General features: G+C 37.6%; 1 protein-coding gene across 1 annotated transcript in view; it reads left to right on the plus strand.

Annotated features, from left to right (window-relative positions):
- Positions 1-13,661, plus strand: part of LOC136716794 (MAM domain-containing glycosylphosphatidylinositol anchor protein 2) — a 186,002-nt gene that overhangs the window by 130,653 nt on the left and 41,688 nt on the right. Inside the window, exon 10 of the mRNA XM_066694181.1 lies at positions 6,304-6,452. Within this exon, the coding sequence (XP_066550278.1) occupies positions 6,304-6,452 (149 nt within the window). The remainder of the gene's footprint in view (positions 1-6,303; positions 6,453-13,661) is intronic.

Raw genomic sequence — 13,661 nt, forward strand, 5'->3', positions numbered from 1 at the left:
ACTCTCCACCATGGCCAAGATCAAAGAGCTGTCCAAGGATGTCAGGGACAAGATTGTAGACCTACACAAGGCTGGAATGGGCTACAAGACCATCGCCAAGCAGCTTGGTGAGAAGGTGACAACAGTTGGTGTGATTATTCACAAATGGAAGAAACACAAAATAACTGTCAGTCTCCCTCGGTCTGGGGCTCCATGCAAGATCTCACCTCGTGGAGTTTCAATGATCATGAGAACAGTGAGGAATCAGCCCAGAACTACACAGCAGGATCTTGTTAATGATCTCAAGGCAGCTGGGACCATAGTCACCAAGAAAACAATTGGTAACACACTACGCCGTGAAGGACTGAAATCCTGCAGCGCCCGCAAGGTCCCCCTGCTCAAGAAAGCACATGTACAGGCCCGTCTGAAGTTGCCAATGAACATCTGAATGATTCAGAGGAGAACTGGGTGAAAGTGTTGTGGTCAGATGAGACCAAAATCGAGCTCTTTGGCATCAACTCAACTCGCCGTGTTTGGAGGAGGAGGAATGACCCCAAGAACACCATCCCCACTGTCAAACATGGAGGTGGAAACATTATGCTTTGGGGGTGTTTTTCTGCTAAGGGGACAGGACAACTGCACCGCATCAAAGGGACGATGGATGGGGCCATGTACCGTCAAATCTTGGGTGAGAACCTCCTTCCCTCAGCCAGGGCATTGAAAATGGGTCGTGGATGGTATTCCAGCATGACAGTGACCCAAAACACACAGCCAAGGCAACACAGGAGTGGCTCAAGAAGAAGCACATTAAGGTCCTGGAGTGGCCTAGCCAGTCTCCAGACCTTAATCCCATAGAAAATCTGTGGAGGGAGCTGAAGGTTCGAGTTGCCAAACGTCAGCCTCGAAACCTTAATGACTTGGAGAGGATCTGCAAAGAGGAGTGGGACAAAATCCCTCCTGAGATGTGTGCAAACCTGGTGGCCAACTACAAGAAACGTCTGACCTCTGTGATTGCCAACAAGGGTTTTGCCACCAAGTACTAAGTCGAAGGGGTCAAATACTTATTTCCCTCATTAACATGCAAATCAATTTATAACTTTTTTGAAATGCGTTTTTCTGGATTTTTTTGTTGTTATTCTGTCTCTCACTGTTAAAATACACCTACCATTAAAATTATAGACTGATCATTTATTTGTCAGTGGGCAAACGTACAAAATCAGCAGGGGATCAAATACTTTTTTCCCCCTCTGTATATGGCTGATGATGTGTTTTCTGAATAGGTAACCGCATGTACATCATTTTAACAAGCAGCTGTAATGCATAGTCATCTTAATGTAAATACACATCCCTTTTCTTCTAATGTTTTTTTTACCAGGGAGGTTTTACTGAAGTCTAAAGATTTTTTTGTACTTTTCGTATATTTGCATTTATGAGAATGGAATTTACTGACCTGCTTTGTACCATATTTGGGTAACTGTCGCCATCAATAGATAGCTGTATATTTTTTTTATATGAATCTGAGTTCTGTTTGAACATAAGGAAATCTTAAATAACCAAATATTGTCTTTTTCATTTTGAGCCCTAAGAGGTGTGTAGTAAAAGGACAGGCAACGAAAAGAGGTATGGGATAAAATACAGGCAAAAAGCCTCTAAAGCACAGACTACTTAAGCAGACCGATCCACTAGTAATGAATGCATTAGTTTGCTATAATCAGAAGGGATTTCTTTGAGCAAAGTACCAGCCTTGTAAATTCAGAATTTCCTTTGTACTGCAGTGATGTCCTCTTACTGCTGAAACTCCCTTGTTCAACAGCCCCTGATTCAGTTAGATTATCTGGGGATGAGCCTCCTCCCACTGTCAAGAAATAATAACCCGTTCTGTATCATCCAAGAATGGCAGATAAATTAATTGTAGCCATAATTTGCAATATATTTGGCTCCGACAACTGGAAGATTAATGGAAATACATGGAAAAACAATATTGAATCCGTAGTCCCGTGAACTTGAAAATTTCATATTTTCCATCAATTATATATGAGACTGGAACTGGGCTCTGGCAGCCAACGATTGTCTTTAATGGGTTTACTTGGAAGAGAATAATGCGTAGTAGAGTGTGCTGTAAATGTTTTACTGGCCTACAGAAACACCTGAGGCATCAGAATATTAAAAAGACTTGCAGAGTGTTCAGTGTGTGATTACACACAACGAGCTGGTAGGGAGTCTGAAATCGGATGCTGTATGTTAAGCCAAATGGATATGTGTCACACTTGCAGTGCATATCCTCCAGAGAAGAAACGTTTTATGTTGATAGAATCAATAAAGTTATCCTTATTCATTGTTTTAAATGATGATGGTAAATGTAAAACCTTAATTAAAATTGCATTTGAAATACATATGCACACACATGCAGTACATTAATGTGTTTTATATGTATTAATCCATGATTTGTTTTTTTTAATACAGCTCATCATTGTCCATCCATTGTAAATCATGATTATAATTCAATAAGAGGGGTGAGCGCTCTATCTTTCTCAATATTTCGCTAAGCAAAGCTCATCCAATTAAACAATTAATTGCTATTAAAATATTTTGGGAAAAGTATCTACCCTATACATCAATATTAATGCATGTCACATTGTCACAAACCTTCCTATTTTTCACCTTTTAGCAAGGAGAAATTTTCAGTTCTCATTGGATTAAAAAAATTCTAACACAAAACCAAATGATTAGCACAGCACAATACAAACGATTAAGCACACAATAATGCAAAATAAATAATGAACAGAATAAAAGGAAAGCAGTTCTCGGCATAGTAGGGTAGTCCACATTTTGCGAAGAATAATTCTAATCAAGGAAAACAAAATTCCCCTCTTTTTGTGAGGGGTACGTCTCCACCCTTCTAGGTTAATACTTGGTGGAAGAACCTTTGAGTGTGTTTGAATAAGTCTCTACCAGCTTTGCTCACCTAGATTTGGTGATATTTGACCATTCTTTTTACAAAACTGTTCAAGCTCAAATTCCTTGGGGAGCGTTGATGGACAGCAATCTTTAAGTCATGCCACAGATGTTCGATTAGATTTATGTTGGTGCTCTGAGTGGGCAACTCAAGGACATTTACCTTTTTGTTCCTTAGTCACTCCAGTGCAGATTTGGTTGTGTAGATTGGGTCATTGTCATGCTGAAAGGTGAACTTCCATCCCAGTTTCATCTTTCTTGCAGAGGGCAGCAGGTTTTCCTGAAGGACCTTTCTATACTTGGCTCCATTTATTTTCCCTTCTATCCTGACAGATGTCTAGAATATATGTTGTGGGGAAGGATCTGAAGGATATATATATATAGTTGAATAACTATTTATGGTATGCACTTAATAATATTAAATGGATATTAATATTCCATGTTCCTCTATCTGTATCCCACATCGATCATTATTAGCTGAAATGCAAAGCAAAACTATACTGTAGATAATTGCAAAACACCACGTACTTCACTGAACTCTGATCACCTTTAAAATTATCATAAGGGAAATGAAAGAAAATAGCATCCAAAGCAGATTAAATTACACTGAACCGTTGCAAACAGTATTTCATTTAGCTTTAATTAAACATAGATGAGACTGTGTTTTGTCAGAATCCTGTACATTACATTAGCCTCTATTATCTCCGGTTTAATGGCCTCAGTCACTTGCCAGTAGTGTTAGCATATTATAAAAAAAATAAAAAAATAATGTAAAGCGTAAGGTGTTTTGTGATTCTCTGTCCGTATTGGCGATCGATACATCATTATAAATAGGCTGGGCTCACTTCCAACATTATTTTAGGCCTCTTCTGCAGAAGTCCATGAATATGTAGATCCAGGACTAACTTTCTACAGAATAATAAAATGAAACTATTCATCACACATTTGGGGTGTAGTTTTGTTCTCAGGTAATGTATTTCTCTTTCCCATTAATCACTTAATTACTCATTTTTGTGATTTTCTTTTTTGGTCATACACTTGTATTTAGGATCAGTATGGGGGTCTTCTAGGCTCAACTTACTCCAGGAGGACCCTCAGGTGCATGATTGACCAACCATTGGTGCTTTCCTGGGCAGGGAATACTACCAGCTTCCCAAGGAATAACACAGCTTCCTAGAAATGCTTACCATACATTTTATAAAGGGGAATATAATGAATAGCTATTATTCCTCTGCCTCCTGAATGGGTAACCAAAGTTTTTTTCTAATAGAGATATCCTGCTTGAAAAAAAAAAAACACTAGAATCGGTTTCCTAAAATTTACCTTCATTTGGGCAAACATCCACTTTGATCGCGATTATTCATTTTAAGCTTCACTGAGTAAATTTCTAGGGGTCATTAAATGTGTCTGCCGTGTTTTACCCTCCTAATAAGCTTCAAATAAAATAAATACCAATCTCACTGACAATTTTATGGATATTGCTTGCAAAGATCAGCAACTTCCGCGTTCCAATCTCAGCTGGAGCTCCTAAACAGATATTTATCTATCTTAAAACTGGCTTTTTTTCTCATTCATCTCAGTCATTTGAGTGTTAGCTTTGAGTCAGCTGCTTATAATTCCTAAATTACCTTTTGATAAAGTATGAATGCAGCACAAAATATTGGCATTAAGTCTATATCTGGATATTCTAAATAGATCACGTTTAAATGAAATGCACTGTTAATCCAGTATAATTAAATGATTGTGCTTTTCATGCATAGTGTACTTGATTTTCTACATTTCTTCTTGTATTGTAAACAACAGGGAATTGTGTATACTAGGGTTTCGCAGTCCCCTTGTTTTTTAAGCTTTTTTTTCCTATGCAGGGAAGGACTTTTTTCCATTAATCATGTTGGGCAACTTCACTGTGCCAATAGGGCTGATATATGACTATAGGGAGAATAAGCACCCAATGTATCCATCCCCTTCATTTTGTAGATATTATTTAGTACCCTTCATTTTTTTCTATATACTTTTTGTTTATCTTCCAGCCTTTAAAGAAACTTCTCTGGCAATATTTTCACTTTGTAGCTGCAATAATCCTTTTAAAACGCACAACACACATCTGACTTACACAATAAGAAGGCAGTCATGTCTGCCTTTAACTGTGATAATCATGCTATTTTCTGATTTGTACTACTCCCTCAAATGTATTTATTTTATTTTTCAACATAACAGGCTCCACTTATTTTTCTCCTTTAATCAAGTAGGCGCTACACAAGAAATAGAACCGATCCTGTTCAAGCGACTTCACCTCGATACCTGAACTCCTTTGCTATTAATAGACATCAGTGCGTTAGACAGGTAGTATAGATGTGTTTATGACAGCTGATCTGAGCTTTTAACTCAAGTAGACTGACAAGAAATAAATACTGAAACTGAAGGGCTAAAATCAGACTATATACTGCTTTTGTTTCATATAATAGCATTCATGTGAATTGCTCTGTGGTTGGTGCTACACATACATCATGGTGTATATTTAGAACAATATAATGAACTGCATATATATGGGATGCAAACCCTTGATGTTTTGGGTCTGTAGTGTAATAATGACAAATGGTGAAATGCAGTATTCTTTGATTCCGATTTCTAAGACCCGTTTCATCTGTCTGCAGTGACATTGTTTAAAATAAATGGTAAATCTGAGGCAGGCGGAAAAAAGTGAAAATAAAGACATAAATACATGTTTTGGTATACTGCTAATGATTCAAGAGCATCTTCAAACTCTATGAACAATTATATTACAATAGCCTTCTGATCATTGCTGGCTGAGTATTTTAAGGTCATTATACTAGATTTACATTTTCGGGGGTGGAGCAGGTTTTGGACAGGATTTTTAGGTTTATTCTGCTGTGTTTTATAACAGTTATCAGCATTAGCACAATTGTAAAAGCATTGTTATTATTATATTTGCAGTCTTGAGATTTCAGTTTATATTCATGCGTGCAGTGTGACTGATAACTGTGAAGCGATGTAATCTAATCACTTCCACATCTAACACCATTGAAAGCACATTGAACGATTATGAATTTTGCAGTTTCTTTTCACACTTAAGCTGTCAACACATTTCTAAGACCTACCAGAGAAGGTCTAGAAAATCTAAACAAGCACACCTGATACATAAAAGTGCAATGATGTGGGGTTGTATCCTAAACACACCTGTAAAATACCAGAATTTCAAATCCTTTCCATCACGGGATGTTGGAACCACCGACTTTCCAGACGTTTTCAAAAATCCTGCAGTGAAGTGTATTAGAAAGCCTGGTATTTGCCTGCTTTATGGTTACAGTTGTGTGTGAGTAAGACTGCTGTTTGTGTATGTTTTTGCAGGCAAGGCCTACGCACCGGAATTTTACTATGACACCTACAATCCACTTTGGCAAAACCGCCCCCGCGTCTACGCCTACAAACTCCAGTGGACACAGATGAACCCCAATGCAGTTGATCGCATCATCGCATACCGTTTAGGAATTAGGCAGGTAAGAGAATATGTCCATGATACGGTCTTAGCCCTGTCCTTGCTTGCCGTTTGTGTGACTCTTTCACTCAGGGCATTCGCATTGTCTAGTTGTTTACAAATATGAGAATTTGCTCTCTCAGCTGCAATGTCAAGGTTTAGGTCAGGGTGTCACAAGGTTTCAAGGATTTCAAGGTTTCAGCTATTTCAAGACGACTCATAAACCAAGCGATCTCTTACCTCTATTTTGTCTTTTAAAACAAATGTATTTCTTAGTAGTTTAGCTGGTATAAGATTACATTTTTCTCTCCAATGATGTTGGACGTGAGTTTAGTCAGTCACACTTTTAGTGGGATTTACTCTAATAAACTTGTTTGTGGCATCTTAAATATAGCTGAATTTATTGCTGAGAAAGTTCAAAACCATTCCGAACTTCTGACTGTGATGGTCTTTGATCCACTTCTTTACATGCACACCCTTTTGATATTGCCAGAGAGCAAAGCCTGCCAATGACATCAGACAGCTCTGAACAGAATGTCTGTGTCTGGATGGAGATGCCCAAAGCAAGTAAGACTCCATCCTCTTTCAGAGCACTTTTCCACCGCCTCTGAGAATAACAGCTCCATTTATAATGAGCAGCGTTTGCTCTCTTGTTGCAAATGTCGCCAAAATCTTATCCAAACTGGTCAGTTATTGGCAAGGAATGCCACAAAGTTCATTTAATTGTCCCAATCCATTGAACAAGCTTGGTTGGAATCTATTGTTGCTATAAACAAATGCTCCTTCTACAAAACTAAAATGACTCAAATTTTAACATATTTTGTAAGTGGTCTCTTCCAAACAGAGTTCATGAGTTTCCATGTTTGACATTCTACTGGAGTGTGACATAACAAGAATAATAAGAAAGGATATGAAAACAGCATTACATTTGATTAGAACAACTTGCAAATCCATTGAGATAAAAATATATTACATTTTAAATGCTCCACAATATTAATAAATAATTTAAAAAGCTATTGCAAGTCCAGATTAATATAATTCAAATTTTGTGGAACAGTTGTTCTGTGACAAAATTATCAGATTTGTTTCTCTCTGGCTTTTCCTTGCCCTTCCATCCCCATCGTGCACACAACGTGTGGATGATGCATCTCTCTCTCTAAAATAACCGTTCTTGTACTGATAAGCAGTTGGTGTAGGTCTGACTCCAGAAATCCTATGTGTTCATTAAAACTCAGTTGATAGGAATTGAAGCACTGCTTAAGAAAATACTTGTCATGGATTGTCTTTGCCTTTTCTCAGAGCAGTATGTTTATGGTGTCAATTGTTAAGCAATCTAAGTGTTCTATATATTGAATGGTCCTCAACACAAGCAAACTAATGGTAATGTTTAGTAAAATATCCCTACAAAATTAATGCCATTATCACTGCTTAGATGCAAACTGTAGAGACCATGGATTTTATCAGTGGTCATGTGCATGGTGGCATCTTACCAACATAATTTCCCACAGCTTTAATACAGACTTAATAGTTCGCTCATGGGTGCAAGAGGTGTTACTCCATATTCCGATATCTGCTAGGGTGGTAAATGTGATTCCCTCACCCCTGTTCTTTCTACCAGGTTGTTGATTTGGAAGTTAGCTTTTTTGAGAAACTCTGGTGTAAGTGCTTAAAAAGACAATGTTGTTTCCTCATCCTGTCTTTTTTTGTAGTGTGTATTATCCTACAATTGCCATAGTATTCTGTTGTTCTGCAATGCCACAAGATTGTTTCAGAATCAAGATGTGTATCTCAAGAGGTTTTTGCCAAGGGTTCTCAGTGAAGCAAAATTGGTACTTGATAAAAGGCCACAGACCACAAGCAATGCACTGGAAAGACAAGAGGCAGGTTCCCAAGGACAGATACGGTTTTTCATCAGTGTTGTTTTATATGAAGAGCCGATCTTACCATTGCTAGCATTTTAAAAGACCATTTCTTGATGCAGAATGTGTTAATCACATATATACCATAACATTTCAATTAAACACCCCCAGCGTCTATTCCAAATAACTGCAATAAGCCCCGGTGATTGTAGGAGACCTGTGATTGTATTAAACATTCATAAATAAAAAGACATCGTGGACTCATGCAGGTAAGAAGATAAGAAGAGCCTGGAAACATTGCTTCATTGTAGAAGTAGGCTAATAGGCAAGGCTTTTTTTTATTATTTAATAATTTGCTTTCCATAGATGTAAACAAATCACATTTAATGTATGGTGAACTATACACTGGATTGAAAACAAGATACCGGTAATTCTATTAGCAGTCTAAGATTCGATATACTGTGAACTCTCGCTAAATAAACACAAAGCACTTCAACAAAACTGTGGAAATACCTTTAAAGCAAACCATCAACATTATACTTCATTAATGCATTGTTTATGTCACAGTTGACAGTTAGTTCAATCACTACAATTAACAGCAATACAAATATACAGCAATTTATATATATAGTTAATTATATATAGAGAAAGAGAAAGTTAAAGCGAGAAATAAATTAATAAAAACACGTGATGGTGTTTTTTTAATTAGTTACATATATATACTGAAAACAAGGAAGATGCAAAAACTAAAAATAAAAGTTTACGTAAATATGTTATGGAAGGTTATTTCAAATGTGTTAATACATCTTTAGAAACTGTATCGATTTCCCTTTCTTTAGTTCTAGCGCATTGTACAGTCTTAACATTACTTCCTTGTTTTAAATTCTACACTTTTGACAATATACCCTAGCATTCTGTTTGCCTTTTTTATTGTTTCCCCACACTGTTTGGATGGAGAAAGTGAGGAGTCCACATAGACTCCTAGGTCTTTCTCATGCGTTACTTCATCTAGTTCTATTCCTCCCATTGTAATTATAGTGTAATTATAGTGGACATTTTTGTTACCTGCATGTAATACCTTGCACTTGTCCACATTGAATTTCATCTGCCAGGTGTCGGCCCACAACTGAATATTGTCTAAGTCCCTTTGAATAACCTGTGCTGCCGAGATTGTATCTGCTGAGCCACCTATTTTAGTATCATCTGCAATTTGGCAAGTTTGCTAACTGTCCCAGAGTCCAGATCATTAATATAGATTAGAAAAAGCAAAGGCCCTAGTACTGATCCCTGTGGAACTCCACTAACAACCTCACTCTAGTTAGAAGCAACTCCTCTCATCGTCACCCTCTGTTTCCTATACATCAACCAGTTCATAATCCATCTACTTACATTACCCTGAATGCCTACAGCTTCCAATTTGAGGATCAGTCTTTGGTCTTTGTAATACATATCCCTGAGGTATATTATAGTAGCATCTTCAGTCCTAAGCTTGCATTCCTGCTCACCACCATCACGCTCAATACGAGACATTAAAGATGAAATTAATACATCCGAGCAGAGGTTTCAAATGCTGAGATATGCTTGTTCAGGGGTGATTTGGTACATTGAACATTGTTTTTCATAGAGTTTTTCATTAAATCTGATAAATACGCATTTTTTTTTTCTGTAAATGCAATTAATGTAAATGCACTATATTAATTCAGTATAGCTCATCCGCATTGAAATATGTTTCCCCTGTGCTTCACTGGGACGAGTCTTCTAATATCTCTGGAAGAAACAGCTAGGGAGCCCTGTGTTTATACTTAATAAAAATCTGTGGCATATGCCTGTCACATTAAACTATACTCTGCAGAATGAGTTTAGTGTTGTGTGTGTGGTAATTGTTTTTCATTGTTTGTGTTTACATAGCTGTGGTTGTGGAAGTATATACTGTATATAGATGAAGAAGAAAATATTTGCTTATGGGGAAAAACAGGACAGGGACACGTGAGAAGGAATTCCTGTGTTCCCGATTCTATAGTGCTCTATAAAAGACACCTGACGACTTATGCAGTAGTGCAGGATAAAAAATAAAAAATAAAGATATCTTCCTACTGCTTTTATCAAACTCTTTTGTTCTGCATTATGACATTCAAGGCAGGGCCTAAGCTTTGTATCAGCTATATTCTTCCAGAGATTTCCAGAATTCGAGAGGCAAGCACTTTTTTTTCCCTACCGATCCTTGGCCAAGCACTGAATTGTAATAGGCTGGCAGATTCAGGGAGTCAGGGTCTAGTACCAGAGGACTCTGTAACTGTATTTAGTATGCAAGAGAGAGACCACAGAGGAGACGGTCACACAGAAATTACATGCGTCCTGATTGTACCCTGGCAGTGTGCCAAGGAGAAATTTGAAAACAAATATGTAGCAAGGGTGTTCAGATTGTGAACCCAAGTGGACGCATGCATTTACAAGACACTGTGCTGAAACTTAATGCCGTTTCTTGATTAAAAAGATATCCTACATTTCAAGGATATTTTCTTTTTCTCACGTTTTCTCTTGATTTCTTTCATGCCTTTAGTTCAGTTTCACCCTCTCACTGTTTTCAGGTAGTCCTTCCCATTTTGCAATGACATCTGTTTCCAGTTTTGCTTAACAGAAGGCCTTATTGTTTAAGCTGTCAGAAGTCATGTGGTTTGATTTATGTTGTCAGGTTTGTCATTGTAAGTGACCACCCATTGGTGTTGAAAGTCATTGATAAGGATACTTGTTCTTGGTGATGATTTTACCTTTCAAATGTGATAATTGTTCACGCTTCAATTTTGCCATCTCACTGGTCATCAAAAATATATATTTATGAAAATGTGTTATCAGTTTTGGGTCCTTATAGTAAAGTGAAGCAGGGCCATTGGCAGTTTTCAACAGAGTGCCTGCAAGAAACATATAGCAAGCCCTGCTGTGCCGAAAATGAGCCCAAGTACCAGGTTTCTCTTTGTGCTCCTGGGCTAAATGAACACCCAGAGATTTGAACTCTCCACGACAACAGTATAGAGGGCTTTAAGGTGGAAGCAGCAGAGCGGTGTTTGTGCAGAATTCTTCCTCGTTAAATTTGGAGAAAAGTGGAATTAGTAAGGAAGAAAAGGCATGACAGGTTGGCTCTAAGGGATACTTTACACAAAAGTCATTTGCATAATATTAGCTTCTAACTTGTTTATTATCCCATTATGTGTGCTTTTTAAATTTCTTCATTATTGCTCTGTCTGCACCCGCGGATTTCTGGCAATGTTTAATTAACTTGCATTTCACCGTACCCTCAAAGTCTCCGAACGAGCTTGAGCACGGTGAATTATCGGGAGAGAAACAAACACTGAAGTTGATACCTGAATGAATCGCCAAGTGTGTTCGGTGGATGTTCATTGAGGAATAGTGGCGACAAGAAAAAAAAAAAAAAACACCAGGAACTTCACGATGCAGAGTGCGATTTTCCAGCGGGACTTCATGTAAACTCGACCTTAATTTTTGGCAGGAAAAAATGAATTAGGATTATTCTTTACGACGTGTGGAGTTTCACCTGGACGGAATTAAGTTGACAGCATCAAAGAGTATCAAAACAGGAAAAAAAAACATGTTTGCTTGTCTGTCTTTGCGGATACGGGGAGGGTAATAAATGTACGCTGAGTTTAGTTCTCAGGTGGCAGTGGAAAAATCCCAATAGTCTGTTTCATCGTTCATGGGGAAGAGAATGTACCTGGTTGAAGGGAAGAGAAAAAAAAACTCATTTACAATAATGCCTTGAGGTTAAGAGCTGTACAAATAAGATAAAAATACAGGAGAATTCACATATGGGACCCAACAGCGCGAGCTACTGTTTGATGATTAAAAAATGTTGGCAGTTGCTTCCCTTCTTACCTCCGAGGTCTAATACCATCTGCACTTTTCTTGTGATGAATAGTGTTTGGAAAATGGGCAAGATTGACAGCTCTGGAAACTGCACTTATCTTTTAATCCTCAGCACAGGTGACAGAAAGGAAGCAGGGATGGTAACTTACCCCCCCCACCCCGCCACACCACCATCTCTGCCAGTTTGTCTCTTCCATCCAAGATGCAGTTTGTGCACCTTGGTTGCAGTTCATTAATGCAGTACAGCTTCCTGGCCTATTTTATCCATGACATTTCTACTGACACTACTGAGTTTTATTTGTGTTTTTGTTGGTATAATCCAAAAATCCTTAATATAAATGTATTATTAATCTAAAAAGAAGAAAGTGATAATAATCGTAATGATAGTAATAATTATACAAATTATACAATACAACTATGTCATTGGTACTTTATTTAGTGTACTGAATAGAAAATTAGCTCTCTGTGGCCTTGAACCCACAGTATCTCCTGTTTCATACAGCTTTATTTTATTGGTGACTTTTGTAAACGATGAGTAAAACTATATGATAACAAGCTATCACTCCTAAGCACTGGGATCCATATTGAATTGTTTGAAATTGTTTTTCCACTACTAGCGTTCAAATGTCATTGCAATGAAACTGAACGTTTTGTTTAATTTGCAACAGCAGGCTGGGGAGAGCACTCTTTAAGGAAGATGCAAGTTAAGGATTAGCTCAGAATCCCAAAATGAATACAAAAACAAAGAAGATTTATGGTTTTGCAAATGATAAAGTAAATCTAATCAAAATTCATTTGTTGTGCCATGCATACAAAATTGGGCTATTGTTTTTGCAAAGCCTTCTTCAATGTTCTGCTTTAGCTTTGAAATCCAATTAGAGGGGTAATTGGTTTAAAGTTGTATTGGGTTTTTTGGAGGGAGGAGTGGAGTCGTCTTTTTGTTGTTGTTCTTTTCATACTTACATAAAAATGTGAAACTAGTTGTGTTTAAAAATGTATTTAAAGATACTTTATAGCCATCCTACCTCTTGTGTGTGCTTATTCCTTTGCCACTCTGTGCCCTAGAGTATGGCATTATATTGTGCCCTCCTGGAGCCCAACAGCTTATGACACAGTCCTGCTACTGCTCACTGAACAGTAAGACCCCATGTCTGACTTCTGTCCGTCTTCAGCCCACAACCTTCATCCCCCTGCTCTCCTACATGTTTGCTCTGTATCAGTACAATAAATACATCCAAAGAGTTCTCAAGCTCCCACTGCTTTATATATATATATATATATATATATATATATATATATATATATATACTCACCTAAAGGATTATTAGGAACACCTGTTCAATTTCTCATTAATGCAATTATCTAACCAACCAATCACATGGCAGTTGCTTCAATGCATTTAGGGGTGTGGTCCTGGTCAAGACAATCTCCTGAACTCCAAACTGAATGTCTGAATGGGAAAGAAAGGTGATTTAAGCAATTTTGAGCGTGGC

This window comes from Amia ocellicauda, chromosome 21, assembly GCF_036373705.1.
Source record: "Amia ocellicauda isolate fAmiCal2 chromosome 21, fAmiCal2.hap1, whole genome shotgun sequence".
Taxonomy (NCBI): Eukaryota; Metazoa; Chordata; class Actinopteri; order Amiiformes; family Amiidae; genus Amia; species Amia ocellicauda.